This window comes from Microtus pennsylvanicus, chromosome 7, assembly GCF_037038515.1.
Source record: "Microtus pennsylvanicus isolate mMicPen1 chromosome 7, mMicPen1.hap1, whole genome shotgun sequence".
NCBI lineage: Eukaryota > Metazoa > Chordata > Mammalia > Rodentia > Cricetidae > Microtus > Microtus pennsylvanicus.
Window position 1 is genome coordinate 111,506,558 of NC_134585.1, and position 24,853 is coordinate 111,531,410.

The following is a 24,853-nucleotide window of genomic DNA, read 5'->3' on the forward strand; positions in this document are numbered from 1 at the left end:
CTTTCTTTGAGACAGGGTCTCACTCTGTAATCTAGGCCAGCCTCAAACAAGCACCAAGTCCCAGCCCTCGAGTGCTGGGACCTCACACTGAGCAACTACACCTAAGCTTTTTTTTTTTTTTACTCTTCCTGAATAGCACTGATCTCTAGCATGTGTGCACTCCTTAGTAGTATTTTTCAGCATGCTTTCTGGCCAAACTACAGGGTTTCCTAGTATTTCTGCTCCAGTGTGTTGTTCTTGATTCCTATTGAAAAAAAAAACCTGCTTCAAAGAGTCGGAAACACCTGTAGCACGGTTGCCTTGACTTTTGCCTACATTAGTCTGTTACCTTTATATCTCCACAAAGCTGCAGCGGTGGCCTTTGGTCAGGTTCCTAACAGTCCATATCCCCACCTGAAACTCCGTAATGATCCTTATACTGCTGGCTGTGCAAACCCTCATCAGGATTGCTCACGGAGCTCGGCTTCCAGTGTTCTGATCCCCTCTGATTGCTTTTCCAAATAGTTCCCGTTCCTACTGCGTGTGAGCGGTGCAATAAGGAAACCATCAGAATGGGCACTCCACAATCAGGGGTAGGTTTTTATTGTGGATAAGAGAGAATGGCCAGAGGCATCTGGAAGCGTCCAGAGCAGAGAAACAGACTAGAGGTGGCCAGGGCCAGGAAAGCAGGGTGTGGAAAAATCAGGAGGGTGAGGGGAGGAAGCTGGAGGGAGTTTAGGGTGGAGGAGGTGGTGAGAGGGTCAGGACGGGGTTTGATGTGTGTAACAAGTATGCATGACTAGGGGACTGAGGGTACCTGGGGGCCAGCATGGACTTTGACATGCAACCTCAGGTATATGTCATGAAGAGCCTGATGTCCCTTCTGCCAGAGGTAAGGGACATGACTTTTTCTCCTCCCCCCAGCCTCCTCAGGAAGGGTTCCTCTTGCTGTCCTGGAACTCACAGAGATCCGCCTGCCTTTGCTTCCAAGTGCTGGGATTGAAGGCATGTGCCACCACAGTCCAGCAGAAACTATTTTTTTTTTTTTTTGCTAAACCTGTTTCACAAATTACTGAGGAACGCTGGCTTTTACCTAACTGCCAGAAACCCTTCTACAGTCCAGCTTGAGCTAAGTCAAGGCTGTCTTCCAAACATATGCACTGCCTGTGGAGTTTGGGGAATCAGTTTCCTTTGGCCCTGACAGCATCACAAATCAACTCCAGGGCCTGAACAGTCCTTGTGAAGGAGTTACTGCCACCTCAGCAATAGCTTTCTAGGTGCCACATGGACAAGTCAGGCTGACATCAAAAATGAATTAAAACATTCGCTGATAAAGAAAATGCTTAGGTCCTCTGCTCTTCCCCATTCCAGACAGCATTTTCTTGTGCAGTCCAGCCTAGTCCCTAACACACGATGGTTATGGTCGGGGTGACTGGATTTGACTGTACTGGGCACACCTAGTTATCAGGGCTGCCTTCGACTCGAGGCAAAGTGGATATTGTTGCCATCAATGACCCCTTCATTGACCACAAATACATGGTGTACACGTTCCAGTACAATTCTACCCATGGCAAATCCCATAGCAGTCGAAGTACAGAATGGGAAGCCTGACATGGACGAAAAGACCAGCTCCATCTTCCAGCAGTGATGCCACCGCAAATGTCGATTGTGTTGTGGGGTCTACTGGCATCTATCTGTACCACCATGGAGAACAAGGCCCACTTGAAGGGTGGAGCTTCAAGTGGCACCTCTGCCCCTCATGTTTGTAACGGGTGTGAACCGTAAGTAGGACAATTAACTGAGTCTCAGCAAGGTCCCTTGCACCACTAACTGCTTAGCTCCCCTCCCCCGCCCCACGAAGGTGATCCCTAACAGTTTTAGCACCAAGAAGGGACTTACGACTACAGTTCATGTCATCACCACCACCCAGAGTACTGCAGATGGCCTCTGGGAAACACTGGGCTGCCTGAAACATCCCTGCACCCGCTGACACTAAGGCTGTGGGCATGGTCATCCCTGACCTACCTGGGAAACTCATTAGTATCGCCTTCCGTGTTCCTACCCGTGTCCACTGTGGCTCAGACACAGCACCTCAAGTTGCCAAGCGTGACAAGGTGGTGAAACATGACAAGGGCATCCAGGGTCACGCTGAGGAGCAGGCTGCCTGTGGCACCCTCAACAGCGATGCCCACTTACACGCCTTTTTTGTTGTTTTGCTTGAGACAGGGTTTCTCTGTGCAGCTCTGGTTGTCCTGGACCTCCCTTTCTAGACCAGGCTGGCCTCTGCCTAACAGTTGTTATGTTGGAGGTACTTAGACCTTGAAGAAATCATAGCAGAGAACAGGGGCTGTTTTCTATGATTCCGAGTAGTTTTTCTGAAGTTTTCCATTCATTGCATGACTGGTCACAGCTGTCCTGGCACACCTGGAGCGTCTTGCATGTTGGGCACTGCGAACACTACACAGTAAGGACTGAAGTTGCAGGAGTGTGATGTTTTAGAGAACATACAGATCTAAATGGCTTCAGTATGAGGAACGTGTCTTACAATCAATAAGTACACCTCTGAAGGGGCTGGAGGTTCAGTCCATCAGAGGCCGGCTTCCCCTCTGCTGCCAGAGCCTGGATTACTCTGGAGGGCCCTCTTTCCCTGATGGTCAGCGCATCACAGAACACCAGAGCCTGGATTACTCTGGAGGGCCCTCTTTCCCTGATGGTCAGCGCATCACAGAACACCAGAGCCTGGATTACTCTGGAGTGACCTCTTTCCCTGATGGTCAGCGCATCACAGAACACCAGTGGCTGGATTATTCTGGAGTGACCTTTCTCTGATGGTCAGCACATCACAGAACACCAGTGGCTGGATTACTCTGGAGTGACCTCTTTCCTTGATGGTCAGCGCATCACAGAACACCAGAGCCTGGATTACTCTGGAGTGACCTCTTTCCCTGATGGTCAGCGCATCACAGAACACCAGTGGCTGGATTACTCTGGAGTGACCTCTTTCTCTGATGGTCAGCACATCACAGAACACCAGCGGCTGGGGCTGCATCACTTCAGCAGCATCATCAAGCTCACTTCCTGGTGTGACATTGACTAAGGCTGTGCATTAGGGTGGTGCGCCTCGCGGCCTACACGGTCTTCAAGGAGAAGTATGAAGCCCTGAACTACACACCACAGCAAGGAGAGAGAGGAAGACAGAGGCCATCAGTTGCTGAGAAGGTCCTGTCCCAACTCATTCCCTAACACCAAGCATGTCCTGTTTCTATCGTAGAACCCCACACTCATGAGAACCATTAATAGAGTTCACTGTACCCACCCACAAAAATGCTTACAACGGTACTTTATTCAACAAAAACACACACTCAAAGTGCCCAGTTTCCCGAGCACGTTGGAAGCCTTAAATAAAGCTTTGTTACAAAATTTGAAGCCTTAAAAGAAGGATTTCTGCTATAAAATATGACAAGACCATTCTAAAGTCATGCTCACTTTGAAAACTCAGATTTTTATAGCTAAAAAAATAGCAACGTGTGGCAAACCTTTATTTTGCTAAGACACACACATATGAAGCAACACAACAGCACACACAACCCAGGCTCTAAACACCTAAGCACGACAGTGGCTTGGAGGAAGTCCACAGGCCTCAGGTTTGCAGGGGCCTCTTCTCCTCCCTTTCGCCTAAGGTCAGAAGTCTTGGCGGATGTTCTCCTTGTTTGCCTCCCCATGCTGCTGCTTGATTTGATAGATCTCGTTCTCTAGCTGCACGATAGTCCGCTCAATCTCATAGTTCTTACTTACCAGGGATACCCAACTAGGAGAGGGAAAAAAACAAAAGGAGAAGAAAAAAGGAAAAATGACTTCATGCAAAATTTCTTTCAGTTTATCTTAAACATATAGTTTCATTCAGGGCACTAACATTTTTAACTTTCTGTTTAAAAAAAGTGAAGCCCACTTATGGGAAAGCAGCAAAGAGACACAGGATGTCTCTGCATTATATTTTATTATCATAAATGAATCTACAATTGTCTCATGACAATTTTTCCTCAGGAAATAGCAAAATAGGAAAGAATTAAGACAGAAGAGACAGGAAGGAGTAATGGAAGACAGTATAAGACTAACAGAAAACAGGGCAGAGTCTCAGAAAATGGAGGACAAGCCGGGCGATGGTGGCGCACGCCTTTAATCCCAGCACTCGGGAGGCAGAGGCAGGTGGATCTCTGTGAGTTCGAGACCAGCCTGGTCTACAGAGCTAGTTCCAGGACAGGCTCCAAAGCCACAGAGAAACCCTGTCTCGAAAAAGCAAAAAAAAAAAAAAAAAAAAAAAAGAAAATGGAGGACAAGATTCCAGAACTGAAGAAAAAAACAAAGCTCACAGACTAAAGGAGGTCACTATTTCCTGTCAATATCTCAAGGCAAATGTAAAAGTGCAAGCCTGAAGAAAAATATGGACACCCTCCCTCCATAGCACTAAAGACGGGAAGAAGGACAAGGGGATGGTGTGGGTGAGGAAGGGGAACAGAGAAAAACAGAATGACATATAAACACCACAGGGTGTAGGGTATTTAATTTCTCTTTTTGGGGTCTCTCACTCTGTAGCCAAGGCTGGCTTTAAGCTCAAATCCTTCCTTAATTTCTCACATGTTGAGTAATGTGCTCATGGCCACACACAACTTAGTTAGGCCTTTCTATAAATGATATATGTAAGCATATGTAGAATAATATTTTAAAAATTTGTTTAGCAGGGATAAACAAATTAAAGCACAAACAAGTTAGGCAAATTATGGGATTCCCCTTCCTATAAGAATACCGGCCTCAGGTTGGGGGCTGAGACCGCACCACTCAGCAGTAGCTCAGCCCTGTCTGCAGTCCCGGCTTCTCTGTATGGCCTTCCTCAGCAACCAGCAGGCACACAAACAGCCTTTCTTTGATTCCCGCAGCACCCACGTGAATATTACTGTAATCTTAGTTCTTGCTCTTAGAACTAAACAACTTAAGACACGGTGAATTATACACTCACTTTGACTCCATTTCTCTCAATTTAGATCCTGCGGTGAGCTGCATGTTTTTTCGCTGCCAGTTTAAATCTTGAATATGTTTCCTGTAAAAATATTTTATACAACCCAATGACATTATAACATATGATAAAAACCAACAGAACAAAACAATACAGAAAGTATCTTTAAACTCTTTAGGGTTCACACACACAATTATAGGCTAATCCGAGAAACTAACTTTCTGTTAATTATTTTTCAATTACAAATTTCAGAAAATACGCTCATTGTGGGAGAAAACAAAATACCAACTAACTACAAACATGTATGTAGATTACAAATCCCTCCTTCCACGCACTTTCCCTGGCAATGGCTGTGCGAGTTTCAGTGCACTGCACTTCCAATGTCCCGTCTCAGTTCACACCACTGAGTGCTGGGGGTGGAAGCTGGTCCAATTACCGTGCCCAGAGGCGGACTTTACAGAGGTGTTTGGATTAGAGAGGGTTATCAGAACAGAATTCCACAAACAGAACACTAGTGGCTTTAGAGACTGAAACACACACATGCAGCCACCTTGCCTCTTGTCATGTGATCCCTTGGACCAGGCTGGCATCTGTCCCTAACGGGGTTGTCAACAGATACACTTTTTCAGCCTCAGCTCTCCACAACTGTGAGCCAAAATAAAGACCTTCTCTTTCAGACTTACCTAGATTCTTTCCTGTATGTGCATGTGTGTGCAGTGTGTTACCCTGCACTTACCCAAGGTGTTCTTTCTAAGTTTGCAGATTTATGAGTTGTAGAACACAAACACACTTTCAGGTTTCAAGCTTATTCTTACCTCCGCTTAGGTACAGCAAACTCAGTGCCAGACGCTGGCCCCAGTAGATCAGTTAGTACATATTAAATGGCTATTTGTTAAATGATCTACTGTCGAAAACCAAATCAACTTAAAAATATAAATCCAAAATGAAGACAATTTCTTGCACTTGTAATATATCACGGTGTATGTGAAGCTCTATGCTACCCAGCCATTTGGTCCCGCCAATCCACAGTCTACCAGCCCTTTGGCCAAAGAGCAGGCTCTCCGGTGCAGCACGTCAGGCTCTTCCTAACTCTTCTTTCCAACTATGAAGGAGCTTGGCAGCTCTGGTTGGAGGCCAGGCCAATTTCCCAGGCTTCCCTGCCAACTGTTCCACGTGACCCCCGCTGACCACGTACCCTCAGGTACAAACCCCTTTAGACAGCATTAGGGCTACAGCTGTCTTCCACACTTCTGGCTCAATGTATGAACTGTTCAGGGGCTTCCCAACCCTCTGCTCATAAAACAGCAAACATCAAGAAAGTCTAGCCCGAGTTTCCCTTCAATACACACGACATATAAACTTTGACCTTTGCTACTCTTGCTAGCTATCTACCATTGAGAATTTATGAATTTCTATTTCATTCTTTTTTTTTTTTTTAAAGATTTATTTATTATGTACACAGTGTTCAGCCTCCATGCCTGCAGGCCAGAAGAGGGCACCAGATCTCATTACAGATGGTTGTGAGCCACCATGTGGTTGCTGGGAATTGAACTCAGGACCTTTGGAAGAGCAGTCAGTCAGTGCTCTTAACCTCTGAGCCATCTCTCCAGCCCCCTGAATTTCTATTTCTTAAAGGCAATTATTCTACACACCCTGACAGCAATACACAATTAAAAATTAACTGCTTAACCAAAGTGGATTAGCTATTTACTTTTACAGGACTATATGAAGTCTTAGTGGTTTTCCTCTCCCGCTCTATCAGGGCTCATCTAAATCTCACTCAAATAAAAAAAAACTTACCTTAACTTCTGAAGTTCTTTCTGTGCATGTTCAATCATATGAACGAGGTTTCTAAGGAAGGAAGAGCACATACACTCTGAAATCTGGTAACACCAACGAAAACTAAACTACCTATTTTTATTATTCAAAGTCAGGTTTTTCTGCTAGAAATACTACATCCTGGGATCTCCGTGTCTAGTATGTTAGATAATTCATAAATAAAGCTTGTTTAACACAACACATCACTGACAGCTTGATTCTGGATACTGATGTTAGTAACAAAAGTCAGGGTTTCTCTGTGTAGCCCTGACTGTCCTGGAACTCACTCTATAGACTCAGAGGTACACCTGCCTCTGCCTCTCAAGTGCTGAGATTAAAGGAGTGTGCCACCACCACCCACCGTGGTTCTTCTTAAATTCTCAGGGCTTGTGTTTTGGAGGGGGTGTCCCACTATGCGGATCAGGATGGCCCTGAACTCCTGCACTTGGAGAAACCCTCTTGCCTCAGCCTCTGTTCCAGACTGGCCTCAAACTCTTAAGATCTGCCTGCCTGTTTCCCAAGTTCTGGGATTAAAGGTGTGCACCACTACCATCTGGCTTTTTTTTTTTTTTTAAGGCAAGACTTGACTTTATAGCCCAAGCTGGCTGGGAACTCATGGTGATCCCCCTATCTCAGCCTCCTGAGCATTGCTGGACTACAGGGACCATCCTGACCAGGACTTTAAAGAACACGACACATGGATATAAAAACCAGACTGCATTGTATGGTACTGTCAATCACTCTCCGAGCTCATTTTCTTATACCATCAGTGAACAGGGTTAGTTATGTGAACGAGGCTAGCCCTAGTGAACTGAGCTAGGACTCCAGCATCTCACTGGTGTAGGTCGACACATCTCAAGTCAAATCTAGCATAGTTGTTGTTGCTGTTATTCTGGATCCAGGGTTTTGCTATATAAGCCTACGATAGCCTCAAACTCAATATATAAACCAGACAGGCCCCAACTCTGTGGTAGCTCCCACCTCAGCTTTCCAAGTGCTGGGAAGTACTCAGAATGTGTGTGCACAGCACACTTATGAAAAGACACTGGGAAGTACTCAGAATGTGCGTGCACAGCACACTTACGAAGAGACACTGGGAGGTACTCAGAATGTGCGTGCACAGCACACTTACGAAGAGACACTGGGAAGTACTCAGAATGTGCATGCACAGCACACGTACGAAGAGACACTGGGAAGTACTCAGAATGTGCGTGCACAGCACACGTACGAAGAGACACTGGGAAGTGCTCAGAATGTGCGTGCACAGCACACGTACGAAGAGACACTGGGAAGTACTCAGAATGTGCGTGCACAGCACACTTACGAAGAGACACTGGGAAGTACTCAGAATGTGCGTGCACAGCACACGTACGAAGAGACACTGGGAAGTACTCAGAATGTGCGTGCACAGCACACGTACGAAGAGACACTGGGAAGTACTCAGAATGTGCGTGCACAGCACACTTACGAAGAGACACTGGGAAGTACTCAGAATGTGCGTGCACAGCACACGTACGAAGAGACACTGGGAAGTACTCAGAATGTGCGTGCACAGCACACGTACGAAGAGACACTGGGAAGTACTCAGAATGTGCGTGCACAGCACACTTACGAAGAGACACTGGGAAGTACTCAGAATGTGCGTGCACAGCACACGTACGAAGAGACACTGGGAAGTACTCAGAATGTGCGTGCACAGCACACGTACGAAGAGACACTGGGAAGTACTCAGAATGTGCGTGCACAGCACACGTACGAAGAGACACTGGGAAGTACTCAGAATGTGCGTGCACAGCACACGTACGAAGAGACACTGGGAAGTACTCAGAATGTGCGTGCACAGCACACGTACGAAGAGACACTGGGAAGTACTCAGAATGTGCGTGCACAGCACACGTACGAAGAGACACTGGGAAGTACTCAGAATGTGCGTGCACAGCACACGTACGAAGAGACACTGGGAAGTGCTCAGAATGTGCGTGCACAGCACACGTACGAAGAGACACTGGGAAGTACTCAGAATGTGCGTGCACAGCACACGTACGAAGAGACACTGGGAAGTACTCAGAATGTGTGTGCACAGCACACGTACGAAGAGACACTGAAAACGCAGGAACCAATGCGCCTTACTCATTGTACACCTTCCAGGCGTTACACCCGTGCTGTGACATCAGCTCCAGATTCTCGATTCGGACTGCCTGGTGCTCTAACTGGGCCATGGAATTGTTTACACACTCTTGCCAGGCAGTGATGTCATTTTTTTGACCGGAGGAAGGGGCTGGAAGTTCATATCTGAAATTATACAACAAATAAATAAACCAGCATATCTTGCCAAGCCTTTAATCACTCCTACCACTAGACTCCCCATGGATATACACCTGCTACATAAAGACAAAGAAACCAATTACCAGTCCCTACCCACACATGAACAAAAGTGACTGAGGCAGTAAAGAAACCCATTACCCTAGAAACCAATTTACAAATAAAACACAGCTGCATATTGTAACAAAAAGATTTCCATAAATATGAACTAGTTAAATAACCTAAAACGTCTCGGAGATTCTGATGTCTCTCATCCCTGCTTATCACCATGACCCATCTTGGGTAAAGTCTGTTAGCTTTTTAAAAAGTTGCTAAAAATATTATATTTGCTAACATTTTGGTTTAAAACAGGTGGTAGTCATGTTTACAGCACAATCTTCTACCCTCACCGCCTACTCAGCTGGACCCCCCCCAACCTCAGCCACCTTTCCTCACTCACCGTTTCATGCTGAGTAATTCGATTGGTTGTCGGGCAGCCAGTCTCTCGAATTCATTTCTCATTATGTCCGTCTGGTGCACAAACAACAAAGAATCAGGCCAGGATCGTGCTGAAGATAATGTTTACTGAGACTCGATACTTTAATTATAATGGATCCTTTTGCTTCTCTCAATTACTACCCCCCTTCTTTTAACTAAGTTTTTTTTTTGAGACAGGGTTTCTCTATATAACCCTGGCTATCCTGGAACTCACTCTGTAGACCAGGCTGACCTCGAATTCACACAGATCCGCCTGTCTCTAGCTCCCTAGTGCTGGGATTAAAGGTGTGGCCACCACCACTCGGCCTCCCCACCTGTTTTTAAAGAATAGCAATATTTGCACACAAGTATACCTACCTGCCTACCTGCTGGGTGGTCTGGGACTTGTGCCCTGGCATTCCTTTTTCCTACATTAGGGGTGGTACCTGAAGAACCCTTGTCAGTTCCCACCACTGAAGGGCGCAGATTACAGCCCTTCTGTTGGGACTAGGCATAAGTGCAGGAGTAGCCATGGACTGACGACTTCCCTAACTATTTACCACCGGCTTTCCTCGCAGTTCACCCAGATTTCCAACAGGTAGCTCAGACCATCCTCACCCTTCAGGGTCAGATAAGACTCGCTGGCCACTGCAGCACTATAAAATCGGAGCGGTTAGATTTACTGATAGCAGAGAGAGGGGGTCTTTGTCTCTCTCTTGGGGAAGAATGTGGCTTCTATGTTAACCAATCAAGTATAGATGGTAAAGGATAAAATACAACTTCAGACAGACCTTCAAAAACATAAGGAACAGTTTGCTGCCTCTGGCCAGAGTCACTGACAGTGCAGTAAAGATCTGGGTACCACCCTTCAGAACTCCTCTTCTCCCTGTTCTTAATCCTACTAAATCTGCCAAATGTTTCAGGAAGCCCCTGGTGCCGTGGGGTCTGACACAGTGTAAATCCCACATGCTCCAGTTTAAAATAGCAGCTTCGTGCGCACGGTGGGAGGGGGGGGGGCGCACGCCTTTAATCCCAGCACTGGGGAGACAGAGAAAGGTGGATCTTTGCAAGTTCAAGGCCAGCCTGGTCTACAGAGCTAGTTCCGGGACTGGCTCCTTAGCTACTGAGAAACCTGTCTCAAAAAACAAAACAAACAAAAAAGCAACCCAGCAGCTTCAACAAAATCACAGGATGCAACATGTACCAGCACTGCCAGGATCCTGGATCTGGGACTTGATTTCTGAACTAGCCACACTAGTCATAAGACCGCCACGAGGGGTCACAACACATTTAAGGACCTGAGTTCTAGACGAGGAAGGTATCACAACTACCTCAGCACAGGCCTCTCTCAACCATTAATTAACGTATGACAGCCACCCAGCTTCCATCGCATCTCTGTGTAGTCCTAGCTGTTCTGGAACTCGCTCTGTAGACCAGGCTGGCCTCAAACTCAGAGATCTGCCTGCCTCTGTTTCTTGAGTGCTAGGATTAAAAGTGTGCAATACATTCTGTTCAGCGTGCATAGACATCACTTCTATGAAGAGTAGATGCTTCAAAATACAGACACAGGTAAGCACTCTCTGATAGGAGTCCAGCAGTCTAGGGAGCAACAAGAATCCATGTGTGTAAGCCGGGCAGTGGCGCATGCCTTTAATCCCAGTGCTCGGGAGGCAGAGAGGTAGGTGGATCTGTGTGTTCAAGGCCAGCCTGGTCTACAGAGCTAGTTCCAGGATGGCTAGGGCTGTTACACAGAGAAACCCTATGTTGAAACACACACACACACACAAAGAAAGAAAAATAATTCATACATACAATTACAACAAATTAAAAAGTTTTTTTTACGACAGGTGCACCTTTAATCCCAATACGTAGTAGGTAGGGGCAGGAGGATCTCTGTGAGTTTGAGGCCAGCCTGGTTTATAAAGGGAGTTCCAGGACAGCCAGGTTATCACAAAGAAACCATGTGTGCATGTACGTATGTGTGTGTGTGTATGTTCCAAAAAACCCCAATTACCAGAGTGAAGAGACCTTACAGAATGAACGTCTTTGCCAGCTATTCATCTCACAGGGGATTAATATCCACAATCTATAGAGACTAGGAAAAACCTAAACATCAAAGGACAAGTACCATAGTAAGCAGACAGGCAAATCAGCCAAACAGTTATCAGAAAATGCAAATCAAAACTACATCAAATCTGGGAGTGGCGGCCATGCCTTTAATCCCAGCAGTTGGAGGTACAGATAAGAGATTGGCAGTTCACGGTTATCCCAGGGTACAAACTGAGTTCAGTGCCACTTTGAGCTACTTGAGACTGTGTCACACACACACACCACACACACATACACTTCTACATTAAGAGCTGGATGTGGTGCCTGTAATTCCAACACCCACAAACCTGAAGCAGAAAGATTATTTCAAGTTCAAAGCTGACCTGTCCCAGTGAATTCCAGAAGCTTGAGCTACAGCCTTGAAAACACCAAAGTTAACTGACAGAAGAATAAAAATGAAGAATAAAAATAGGACTGTTTTCTGAGCTAGGGAAGACAGTCCAATACACCATTAGCAACTATTAAGAAAGGATTAAATTAACCAGAACACTAATTATAAAGGCAGGAATCACGCTGCATTTGAAAAGGGTAGAAAGTTTGTAACTGATATGTGATTAGGAGCTAAGTGGCATTTTGGTTGCACCTGTCGCATTTAAAATGGTCTGCAGTTCGACTTGTTTGTTCGGGATTCACACACCCGCTAACTACCTGAGTTTTGGTACACAAATCTCCCTCCAGTGACTGCAAAGAGTACAAGTAGTTAAGATTATAAATACTAAAATCCCGTGATTCCTACCTGTTTGGAGTAGACCTTAGACAATAAAGGGTAAAGGATGCTTTTGTGAAATTTACTAGGGGCTCTACTAAAAATAAAAAACCCAAAATATTTTTTTAAAACAAGTCTGTAGAAAGAAACCAATAAAGCATTTCTGGGGTTAATGTAATATGAACCCTGAGGAAAGCTCATCTGGCTATTTTGAACCAACTGATCCCTACATGACATGCAATATGAGCATTAAGCAGTAGTAAACCTGGAAGATGTCCATTTCACACACCTAAAGCCCTCAATCCGAAATCTAAGTAGGCAGGAAGCCTGGTCGGGGCGCGGGGCTCAGGACACCGCACTTACTTCAAAGGCGGAGTAATCCGGGGCTGTCAGGTAGCTCAGGTAGTTCTTGGTCGGCCGGTACCTGCGCGTCTCCTCCTCCACCAGGGCCGCAGCCTAAGAACGAGAAGAGGCCGGGGTCGCGGCGGGAAAGGGCAGCGTGCCTCGGGCGGCCCCGCCGCACACCCCCCGCACTCACCGCTTCCCGCACGCCGGGCGCCTCGTAGCCTTGGTCAAAGTACGGCAGCGCATCCACCACCACCTCCCCGGCTACCAAGCCCGTGCCCGCCATTGCGCGGCACTAGGCTCCACGAGCGCCGCCTGAGTCTGCGCAGGATCAGTTCCGTTCCACGGCGCCTGCGCCCCTGGAGCTGACGTCATACACGTCGCAGACTCTTCTATGCGGGCGCGTGCACATTTGCAAATTCTGTAGCCAGCTCTCACCCACTGACGTTCCTGCAGGCCTGGCACCTTGCCTGTCTTTCCGTGGGTACCGCGTATGTGTGCGTGTGTTTCTGAAGCTCCGACGACAATTTTATTAGAGTTTAAGAGAAAAACAATAGGTCCGGCATGAGGCAAGACATGGGGGAGAGGGAGAGAAAGCCAAGTCTTCCGAGTTAGGCATGGAGGTTAGCAGTGCAGGTCAAACTAGCAGCCGCATAGCAGAAGAGAGAGGGATTTAAGAGCGAGAAAGCAAGAAACATTCTGGGCGTGGGGCTTTCACAAGAGGCGGTCGCTGGACTTGACCAAAAGAGAGAAACATATTTCCCACACCATTTTAATTCCTTTCTAAACTGACATAATATTGAGCTTCTAGCATTCTTTGCTTTATCCTCACTTCGCAGGCCCTTTAAGAATGTTATTTTACAGACGCTAGAATTGGGAGCCTGTTTCCAATGAAAATGAGTCTTCAGATCTAACCACCTTCTTTAAGAAGCTGGGGATGTGATTCAGCGGTAGAGCCGCATTTCAATCCCCAGCGCTGCGAACGCCTCTTCCCTTCCAGGACTGGAATTACATCTACAGGATGCCTCGTTTAAAAAGCTGTCATGTTTTTTGTCTTTAGGCCTATGTAAAACCCAATCATTTGCCTTTAGAGTTTGTGGTAATAGTGCTCCTCTTTGGCTCCCAAGCCCTTGGCTATAGCTGGCATACATTCTCTGTTCAGTGTCTCCCAGACGAAGAGGTAATGCAAAAAAATGATGTGGGACTATATTTCCTGCCTAATGTGCATTCAACCAAGGCTAGTTTGTTAAGGGCTTTGGGAAAGTTGCTCTCAGCTATAAGCCTGGTTAGGCTAAGATGGATAGAGGATGTGAATGTGCGGCCTATAGGTTTAAGTGAAAGCGCTTCCCAACTTGTTGGATGCGACCTGCCTCGCCTAGGCTTAGGTGTGTGAACACTCGGTCCCCAGTTGGTGGCGCTGTTGCGGTGGTTTAGGAGGCGCAGCCTGGCAGAGGCCAGTCAGCCACTAGGGGTGGGAGAGTTTAAAGCCTCACACTGCTTTCGCACTCTGCTTCCAAATCGCTGTTTGAAGACATGAGCTCTCAGCTCCCCACCCCTGCCTCCATGCCTTTGGCTTGGCGCCATGCTTCCTCACCACGATGGGCTCTTCTCCCGCGGACCTGTCAGCCAAACAAGCTTTCTTCCAGTTGCTTGTTTTATCACTGCAGCAGGAACGTAACTAATACACGTCCCAAGTGGATTTATTTTAAATTCTCCAGGAGATCAGTGGGACTTTTAAAATGTCTTTATTCATTAAAAGATCTGTAAACATTTGATAGAAATCTTGAACAATTCTTTTTACAAACATGTCCAATATTCACAACATTTTACAAAAACAAAACACGACAAACTCAAGGAAAGGAAGCAGCTTTAGATTGTAAGAAGGTAAGATTCTCGTCCCCAAGGCACAATCAAGACCAACCACAGCAAACACTCCTATTCCCATCTCATAAACAACCAATGGCTCCTTCAGGACTGGAGTGTGAGAAGAGACACCAACATTTAAAGACACAGGCCCAGTTCTTTCCCTGGACCCACACTTAGGAATCATACTGCACGGCACCAGCCTGCCTGCATTCATTCAGACACGCGTGGACGGGTAGTAGTGTCAGTCCTACCCTAGCCCAATGTACAGCACTTTAGTCTGAGTGAATCTTTTCCATTCTAGGGAACGCCGTTAGCAAAGCCCAAGGAAAACAACTGACATTTGCCACAACAATTATCATCTATCAATGAAAATCGCGCCTTCATTGACAAACTCCTTTTTCCCAGGCACTAGTCACACTTTAGATTTTCAGCATCTGGAAGATGAAGAGGTATAGGCTTAGGAAATACTGAGTCTAATTAGAACAAAAACTTACAACGACGTAAGAATAATCAGTGGGGCGGAGCACAGAGCAAGCCCTGGGTTCTATTCCCAGCACCAAAGACAGACAAAGAACAGTGTCTCATGAAGACACCCAGAGCTTGAAGTCTCAACAAAGCTTAGAGACCGCTCTGGGATACTCCATGGAGAACTTTAAACACTGCTATAGCACTAAAGAGCCCCAGCTTTCATCTGTAGGACTCACTAGCTTTCTCTGTGTTCGTCAGTCAAGTGTTTTTGCTTAGCTTTGTCTGAAGCGCATAACTGGCCAAATCACTTAACCTTCCGGAACTCCAGTTTCTTGCAAAATATCACGAAGCTGATGGAAGACTTGAATAAAATGACATATGGAAATGTACCACAGTGCAGCAAATTGTGAACACCAGAAACCAACAAACAGGTAGCTTACGTCCTCGAAGGGACATCTTCACATTGGCTCTATTCCGCACAGCGTAAGAATGCTGACAGGCGAGAGGCGAGCTACTCTGCAGGACACATGGTGATGAGGACCAGCATGGTGTCTGCCTTTTTTAAGGTACTAACATGAGTGAAATTCTCTTAAGACAGGCCATGGGACAAAAGGGGGTTATCAACGGTGGGAACACTGGAATCTGAAAGTCCAAGCAGCCCCTGGTTAAAGCAGCTCAATGTTCTCCTGACGAGAACCGCATAAGGTGTACCCAGTGTTCTCCATTCCCACCAAATCTCTCTAGCGCCTGGAACTCAGCATTTTCTCTTAGTCTCATCTTTGCATTGTTCTAAACAATGCAGCACCAAGTCTTTCCAAGTATTTTTCTTGTACGGAACGACTGCTTTCATAGACTAAGCACAAAATGAGCTTCTTGTAGCCACCAATAACTAAAGAGAAACACCACAGTAAAAATAATTTGGCTAGGCATGGTGATACTTGCCTTTAATCCCAGCACTTGGGAGTCAGAGGAAGGCAGATCTCTGTGAGTTTGAGGCCAGTCTGGTCTACAGAGTGAGTTCCAGGACACCCAGGGCTACATAGAGAGACCCTGTCTCAGAAAACAAAACCAACCAACCAACCAACCAACCAACCAACCAACCAAACGAAAAGTTCCCAAATTAGAAGCAGAAGAGAGCGCACTGGCTCTCAGGTTGGTCTGCAGCAACAGGAGAGTCCTCCTCTGACAGCCTTTCTCCTTCCACCATCTCAAGGACTCTCCAGGACTCTTCAGTGCGTCCAGACCCCTGGAGACATGCTGTCTTTGGCACTTTCCATTGTGTTTAGAATGAAGACACATTCACTTCTTGTGGAGAAATCTCATTTTGCTTCCTGGAAGGAGGAGAAGAGAGTGAGTACCTCGTTTGATCTTCACCCGTTGTACATCTGAGGCAAAGAGACTAACAAGCTGGCCACTCAGAACCACTCACGAGCTCAGTGGCCTTGTCAAGCACTGTGGTGGGGAGAAGTGTCCCCCAAATCCTACATGTAAAAGCTTGAAAATGGAACCTGAAGGAGGTGCGACCCAGAGGGGGCACAGCTGGTCATGAGTGTGCCCTTGCAGGTACTCAGCCCTTTCCCATCACTGCTTCCTAGCAGCCATGACACAAACAGCTTCTTCTACCTTCTTCTACCCACGTCTCGCCACAATGTATTACCAGGCCACAGGCCCAAAAGCATCAGGGTCAATCAGCTATGGGCTGAAACTCCCCTAACCAGGACCCAAATAAGCCTCCAGAGGCCAAGGCCTCGTTCTTAACCACCACCTGTTTCTGTTGTACTAACGGAGAGCTATCAGCTGATGTGTTTAGCCACTAAAAAACCCGTGAGTGTCTAATTGCAGAGGGGGAAAAGAACTCAAGACATAATCTAATACAAGTGGTTTTCAGCTCGAACTGTAGTTTCAAATTACCTGGCCTGCTCTCTGGAGATTTCTCAGAGCTCAAGGGAAACTTTTTTTTTTTAAAGTCCCTAAAGATTATCATCTGATCGAATCTAGCCCCAAGGCACAGATGAAATCATAGCCTGCGGCGTTTGCCTGTGGTCCCTCAGCTAGTTAGGGACAGGGTCTAACCAGAGGCACACATGCCGAAGCTCGAAGCTGGGGAGTATGATACCATTGTTTGGATGGACACACCGCTGTTCTCATGTCGTACTGGAATTTAAACATCATAAGGAAATGCAAAATCAGAGTAAGGCATTCTCTCTGCTTCCCAGTCCCCCAGATCAGGTATTTTATAAATCAGGGGTCGATGGACACCCTAAAATTATATGTAAAATTTATCTGTAAAAATTTTTCTGCTAAATAGGACCACTTTTAAAAAGCATGCCCAAAGGATGTAACCTGGAACAGCTTCGTGATCATGAAATGGAAAGTTTTACCATAAGGTTAGTTAGGGGCTTCACTAAGGGAAACAGCCCAGGCCCACCCTGCTGGGGAATCCCCAGCATTTGAGGTGACCGGCTTTCTGAGACATTAGGACCCAGGGTCACAGTGTCCAGTCAGTCAGGTAGAAGTTGCATTGCCGATTGATTATGAGTCTTCAGGATGAGGTTTGTTTACTGCAAAGGTCTTGTACAGTCGTTTATCTCACAGGAGAACAAAGCAACTCACCAAGACTCCGCAAAATTCTATTCACCCCACTGGGTTCTGACTCAGGAATTGTTTCCAAATACTGGAGAGCCCGGACTTCAAATAAACCTATGAAGAAGGCATAGTGGTGAGACCGTCCAACACTCCATCCTAAAAACCAATTAAATAAAACCTTTCTTTTCTTTTGCTTTTTTGGCAGTGCTGTGGGCAGACTCTGGCCTTTGCACACGCTAGGCATGTCTACTCCTGAGCTATACCCCTTTTTACTTGTTTATTTACTTAATTTGTGTATGTTCATGCCTTTATGTAAGTGTATGGGGTTGGCATATGCACACATGTAGAGGTTAGAGGTCAGAGGTCAGGGAGTGGTATCTGTTCTCTTCTAACACATTGAGCCAGGGATGGAACTCAGGTTGCCTTTACCAGATGACCCATCTCCCTAGCCCTAATCTTGTTCTTACTACAATGATGTACCAGTGTAGTTAAACAGTATTACAGATAATTCCTGTAGTAACTCAGATGTGCCCTTGTAAGTCTACATAGATTCTTTTTTTAAGATTTATTTATTTATTATGTATACAACATTCTCCCTCCATGTATGCCCTCATTCCAGAAGAGGGCATCAGATCTCATTACAGATGGCTGTGAGCCACATGTGATTGCTGGGAATTGAACTCAGGACCTCTGGGAGAGCAGTCAGTGCTCTTAACCTCTGAGCCATCTCTCCAGCCCTTGGAGATTAGTCAATCCTTCTAAGTATTCAGCAACTAAGAAGATATTGGTTTATGGTAGAACCCACCTTTAACTCCGCTTTGCCGAAGCTCCCGGTCCTGGACAAATCCCGCAAACATCTGTGTCTCCATGAAGAGATCTAGAAAGTGGCGAACACTCCGAGAAGTGTGGGACTTTCGGAATGGCTCCCTCAGGAAAACACGCTCCCCGCGCTCTGTGACAGTCATATTCAGAGAATAATGTCCTACGAGCTCCACAAAAAACCTCACAAATGCTTCAGACACCAGAGAATTGAGTGTCACATCTGTTTGAAAAGGAAAGAAATAAAGATTTGTTTTGTGAACTCTGACAGTAGTTATGGAAGCCATGTCTAAAGAGCCAAGGACACCGAGGATAAACGTAGGAGCATGCATTTCTAGTTTGCTGCACAGCCCACGGCCTGAGCAAAGCAAATGGCTGCTGTCTTGCCCTGTGCTTTCCTCCCGCGGTACGCTTCCTGCACCTTGCAGCCTGGCTTCCACACTATGGTTTCAGGACTCATGCAAACGCAGCCTGTTTTCCTACTTGTCCGCTCCTCTCCCTTCTGTGCTGCCTCTGAGCCCTCTGTCCTCCCCTGGCCTCCTGATTCCTGTCTTGCCTGTGTCACCGACAATTTGATTTTCTCTTGCCCTCCCCCCTCCCGAGTGTGGTCCCCGGACCACTTCTCTTCACCAGTCTACGCCTTCAAAAGCTAATTGGCAGCCAGATCTGGTGGCTCATGTCTGTAATCCTCGCACTTGGGAGATGCAGGCAGGAGGGTCAGGAGTTCAAGACCATCCTTATAGCTATCCACTATAGCGCTATACAGTGAGCTTTGAGGCCAGTTTGGGCTGCATGAGATCCTGTCTCAAACAGCAGCAGCAGCAGCAGCAGCCAACAAACACAGAGACAGAGCTGGCTATGCAATTCCAATCGTCATCTTCAGAGCAGTATTTCACCCTTTCCGCTCTCAGGCTGTCTATGGAGGCCATTATTCGGCTGTGTCATTATTCACTGCCTAGTTTATAAAGTGCAGAAATTCCATTTGTCTAGAGGTTACCATATCCAGATCCTTTACAAAACTCGGTAGGCATCAGCCAATTAAAATAAGATATATCAGAACACAAACGCACTATATTCTACAAATCACTTGCAGCTTCAACTTTCTCACCTTATACTGCACTATGACTTAATTCTAATAAAAATAATCTATTGAGTATTAAGTGCATGTCAGGCACTACACCAAGCACTCTTACAAAGACAACAAATAATCAGACATGCTTCCATTGCTCTCTGTCTGCCTGTCCGTCCATCCATCCATTTCGACTCCAGCACACACACCTCTTGCTTTAGGATCTTTTACGTAGGCTGGTTTCAAACTTAGGTTCTCTTACTACCTCCTGGTGCTGAGACTACAAGAATGAACTACTGTGCCTGGGGAAATAATACTTGAGTTTTTTTTTTTTTAAAGACGCGGTCTTTCCGGGCTGGCCTGGAACTCACTATGTAGACCACCTCAGAATGCTGGAATTAAAGGCCCATGTTACATACCCTGCCTCAAACCAGTGCTTTACAGCCCCTTTAGGTCTCTTCCTTCCATCATGTTCCCACCAGGAAACAGCTTTGGTTTCCCCTCTAAAATGTTGATGATGACACTGCTTTTCGTTGCTTTGGTTTTTGAGACAGAATCTCATTATGTAGTCTTTGCTGGCCTGGCACTGTGTAGACCAGGTTGGCTTTGAATTCATAAGAATCCAAAGGCTCTGCCTTCTAAGTGCCAAGAATAAAGGCAAGTATCACCGTGACCACTGACACCTACTTTATATAGAGTCATGGGAAGGGAAGGGGAAAAGCCAGAAAATACTGGTAAGAAGGGGCCATTTTTTTTTTAAGACAGGATGAAGAACTTAACTCAAAGAGACAGACCTATGGGGAGAAAGCAGTCAACAAATGTAACTTTCCAGTGGTCCTGTGGCAGAAGCAGGCAGACGGGATCAGTAAGGAAGGGCGTGAGAGTCTCGAGACTCGCTCCTCTGGCACGCCCGCGAGCCAGCGCCGGATCTGTGGTGTGTGCAGTGCCTTCACCTCCCACCCTCAGCCCCAGTCTCACACCTTGTGAAAACTGCTGCTCCTGGGCCAAGACTTCATCTCGGTCTTCCAGAATCTGGACCAGGGCAGCTTGAAGTTTAGGCGGCAAGATTTCATCCTCGTCAGACACCTTGGGGGAAGCACACTGTGTGAGTCTTCGGCGAGCACAGACATGCACAGCTAGAAGCCCCCAGCCCACAGGTGGCTCTGTGGAAACTCTGCCTGGACAGTCATTTGAGATTCTGTCACCTACACAGACTCAGAACACATGATGTTACAGCGTACTGTAACTTTACTTTTAAATATTACGTGACACCTTATCAAACTCCCAGGGACTTTTTTCTTTTTTACAAAATCTCTCATCTACAAGCTTCATGCTTTGTCTCCAACGCCATCCCCAATAAATGGCAGCTCAAATGTGAGAAGCCAACTGATCTAGAAGAGAAAGAGCTGGTTTCCACCCACAGAGCTGCTCTGAGACTCATCGCTGTCTCCCCTCTCCCCTGAGCATCCACCAGAAAGGACCATGTCTTCCCGCCCCAGGATGCCCCAGGATGCTGGTAAACCTCTAAAGCACTGCATAAACGCCCACTGCCCTCAGTCTCCGAGACTCTGCCTTGCTCCTCTTTAGATCCCAACTGCCTAAGCAAGCACCTGCTAACAACCCAGGTTAACTGCTCTTCTCTTCCTTCCATGGCGCTGACTTGGACACGGCAGCTTGTGAGCAGATGGGTACTCTTCCACTGAGCTGCATCCTCAGCCCAATACACTTAACTAACCTAGAGGCTTATATGTCAACCCTCCTGGAGTGGAAGGGATGGTTACTTCTTTTGGGAATAACATTTATGCTGTTTCCTCCTTTGGGGTGGACACCTATAAGCGCAAGCCAAAGTTTTCAGGCCAATCTTGTATGGCTAGCTACAGTGTCAACTCAGAGATGGGTATGAACCAGAAATCCTTTCTGAGTCATTTCTCTAAGCACTTTCGCCTCTTTTCTGTCTAATTGCCTACAGAGACACCTATCCTCCCAAGCATTATGTAAGCATCTCCTTTGTCACTCACCTCCTGCAGGAACTTGTCCGCACAGAGATCAACGATCAGCACCTGAGAAATAAAGGAGACGGGCAGGTTCAACCAGAGACATCCACAGACACACCAGGCGCTGCTACACTGGGATGGGCACTTCCATTCTTTCAGGCCATGGGAATAGTTTCCAACAAAATCAACTCAAAGTCGCAGTCAATTTAAAAGTTACTCCATGAAAACAACACATGAGTTGGAAAAAGAAAAGGATATGCAGAATTATATATTAAACAGCTCGCCCGGTCCATGTGGCGGAGCAGTGGGGAAATGGCCTTTCAACAAGCGATACTGAAGAAGTGGGCAGCTACACAGAGGGAAAATCCCCGAACGATCTCTACACCATACTGTGTGCAAACAAATGAAGTTCTAGGTGGGGTCAGAAAAAAAAGTCAAGTGCAGTGAGATAGCAGGAGGAAGTCTTCCTCTTCATTAAACTAACGTGAAAATGTGAGCGGCTCATGAAAATGCCAGTCACAAAAGAGAAGATTGGCATCTCAACCACATCACAATGAGCAACTCTCCTGCATTAAAAGTGTCACTTTAGGCTGGGTGTGGTGATGCTAGATACAATACTAGCAGTCTGGAGGCTGTGACAGGATGGTTGCCAAGCCCTAGCCCAGCCTGGAGGCGGAGTGAGACCCTGTATCCCTGTATCAAACAAACGCGTGACCTTCACCCTGAAACCCAACAACACCCACTCCCCCCAGAAAACCAGTTCAGAACATGGTTCTGGAAAACAAAAGGCCAAGCTTCAGGGATGGTGATGTAGCCCAGTTGGCACTGGACAAGTCAGGTGTGCTGTCATATGCCTGGAGCTCCAGGACTGGGGAACAGCAGGTGAACAGCGAGAAGTTCAAACTCATCCAGGGCTATGAAGTGAGTCTGAGGCCAGTCTGAGCTTCCTGAGAGCCTCTCCCTCCAAAAAGGACCTCCAAAAAAAGACCCCCTCCTCCAAAAAAAATAGAACTAATAAAAAAAAAGGAGGCGTTTGGGTTGGGCTGTAGTTCAGGGTTAGAGCATTCATCTAAGTAGGCACTCTGGATAGAATATGATTTATAATAGATGATATCCAATGGCCAATAAACACACCTCAAAAGCAACCAGGAAACACAAAATCAGCTACAGAGAGATACACACAGCTCCACAGCCATCTGTCTCGGTGGCTAAACCACACGAGCTGATGATGGAACTAGCATTCCTTGAAGAAGCTGGATTTGATTTTCTGAAGTGGAAGGTGTGCTCTTCCCAGCACTCAGAACTCGATCTGGAAGCGTATACTCCCAGAACTCAAGCTGCAGGGATCGAGTGTGATGGATAAAAATATTCACAGCAGGATTACTGATAAAAACCTCAAGTTGGAGACAGCAAGGTAGAGGCAGGTGGAACTCCAAGTTCAAGGCCAGTCTGGTCTACAGAGCAAGTTCCAGGACAGCCAGGGTTACAGAGAGAAACCCTGTCTCAAAATATAAAATAAAATAAAATCTCCTTTTTATACATAGATGGGTCCACTACTCACTACTGCAAAGAGAGCATTAGATGCAAACGTACCATGGAATTGCTTCCACTTTCAGAAAGATATAGAATATGACAGTGCAATAAATTGTCAATTATTGTATTCTTAAAATGTTTAGATTTATTTATTTTTATTTCATGTGTATGAGTGTTTTGCTCGCACATCTGTCTGTATCATGTGCACCCTGGAACTGGAGCTATGGGGAGTTGTGAATCACCGAGAGGGAACTGGGAATCGAACTGATCTTTTGCAAGAACAAAAGGTCTTAACCCCTAAGCCATTTCTGAAGCCTACATGATAATATTATATTCATAACACTTCTACCCCTCTTAAAAGACAGTTTGGTTTCCTTCCCCAGTGCTCTAGTATCGCCCAAAGGTACAATGTATTCCCTCTTACCTCTTCAATGGGAAGGTCCTGGAGGTGGGGTAAGGAACAAGACAAGATTCCAATAAGAAATGGAGTAGGGGAGCACACTATGTCAATCATGGACGCTGGTAACACGGGGATGTAGGTGTGCTGCCAAGTGAATGGGTACAGCGTAGCTACCACAGCGTGGCCACACTTTGACAGGGTGCTGGACAGAGTAAAAAGCACACAGAATCAAATATTATGCTAAAGAATTACACAGTGACCTCACTGGCCTTCACAGATCAACAACCCTATGAATATGTATTAAATACTAGCAGATTCATTCATCTCGGTCTGGTTCACCACAATTTATCATGCTAAAAAACAAACAAAAAAACCCAATGTTTGCCAGGCAATGGTGGTTCAAGCCTTTAATCCCAGCCCTCAGAAGGCAGAGGCAGGCAGACCTCTGTGAGGCCAGCCTGGTCTACAGAGTAAGTTCCAAGACAGCCAAGGCAACACAGAGAAACCCTGTCTCAAAAAACGAAAAACAACAACAAAACCAAAAAACCAGTGTTCACACAGAAAGCAATACTGACATTTTTAGAAGATGTGAGGATCTCACTATGTTGCCCAGGCTGTCCTTGAACTCCTGGGCTGAAGTGATTCTTCTGCCTCAGGCCTCCTGAGTAGATGGGACCCAAGTGTGACCCATTCAGCCCTGTGAGCTATACCAATATTTTTAAATTTCTTTTTGTTTTGTTAGTTAGTTGTTTGTTTGGAGACAGGGTCTCTACAGGGTTCTTTGTAAGAGTAACAAGTGCTCTAATTACTGAGGCAGCTCTCTGGCTCCAGTTCTAGATATTTTAAATAGAGTCCTATTGTAAAAAACAAAACAAAACAAAAACAACATGGTAGTTAAACACTATTCCACTTATTTCTTACCTTAGGCTGTTGGCAACAAAGATTACCCTCCGCTCTAAAAGGAGAGAGGCACAGACCCGGATGAGATGACACACACTCAAGCACTTGAAGAGACACTCAAAATCCACGTGTTCCAGCCGCGAATCGAGTGGTCGGCAGAGTTCAACAGACTGAAACACAAGAGAAAATCAGAGAGCTGATGTTGGACAAGGCCCTCATGGCGGCAGTAAGAGAACTTCTTGCTCCTGGAGTCTGAAAAAGGTCTGCTACTGCTACTTGGGTCAGGTGTAGTGGTCCTAGTACTCAGGAAATAGAAGCAGGTGCACCTCCATGGGTTCAAGGCCAGCCTGGCCTACACAGAGATCCAGGCCAGCCAGAACAACATAGTGATACCCTGTCTTGGGGTAGGGGGCGTCTGCTACAAGGAGTTTATGAAGTTGCTGGAAATTTCGGGTAAAATCATTCCATTTGA

The 24,853-nt window shown here is 46.3% G+C and overlaps 2 protein-coding genes across 2 annotated transcripts in view; both read right to left on the reverse strand.

Annotated features, from left to right (window-relative positions):
* Positions 1–3,302: 3,302 nt before the first annotated feature.
* On the reverse strand, positions 3,303–13,095 carry Bcas2 (BCAS2 pre-mRNA processing factor). The gene is made up of 7 exons (XM_075981757.1): positions 12,940–13,095; positions 12,765–12,857; positions 9,570–9,640; positions 8,939–9,100; positions 6,791–6,841; positions 4,994–5,074; positions 3,303–3,787 (listed from the first exon to the last, which is right to left on the reverse strand). The coding sequence occupies exons 1-7, from the start codon at positions 13,030–13,032 to the stop codon at positions 3,661–3,663; spliced, it is 678 nt and encodes a 225-aa protein (XP_075837872.1). The 5' UTR covers positions 13,033–13,095; the 3' UTR covers positions 3,303–3,660.
* A 1,379-nt stretch (positions 13,096–14,474) lies between these two features.
* The window catches only part of Dennd2c (DENN domain containing 2C), a 76,580-nt gene continuing 66,201 nt past the window's right edge, over positions 14,475–24,853 (reverse strand). The window contains exons 13-19 of the mRNA XM_075981758.1: positions 24,403–24,551; positions 23,506–23,683; positions 21,573–21,614; positions 20,535–20,640; positions 18,472–18,708; positions 17,694–17,780; positions 14,475–16,411 (exon numbers count right to left, since the gene is read on the reverse strand). Of these exons, the coding sequence (XP_075837873.1) occupies positions 16,380–16,411; positions 17,694–17,780; positions 18,472–18,708; positions 20,535–20,640; positions 21,573–21,614; positions 23,506–23,683; positions 24,403–24,551 (831 nt within the window). The 3' untranslated portion in view covers positions 14,475–16,379. The remainder of the gene's footprint in view (positions 16,412–17,693; positions 17,781–18,471; positions 18,709–20,534; positions 20,641–21,572; positions 21,615–23,505; positions 23,684–24,402; positions 24,552–24,853) is intronic.

Excerpts from the sequence above, each read along its gene's own strand:
- Bcas2 (XM_075981757.1), bottom strand. The coding sequence starts at position 13,032 with ATGGCGGGCACGGGCTTGGTAGCCGGGGAGGTGGTGGTGGATGCGCTG. Across the intron at positions 6,842-8,938 it reads GCCTGGAAGGTGTACAATGA|AAACCTCGTTCATATGATTG; the intron begins GTAAGGCGCATT and ends TTCCTTCCTTAG. Across the intron at positions 3,788-4,993 it reads TTGAGAGAAATGGAGTCAAA|TTGGGTATCCCTGGTAAGTA; the intron begins GTGAGTGTATAA and ends TCCCTCTCCTAG.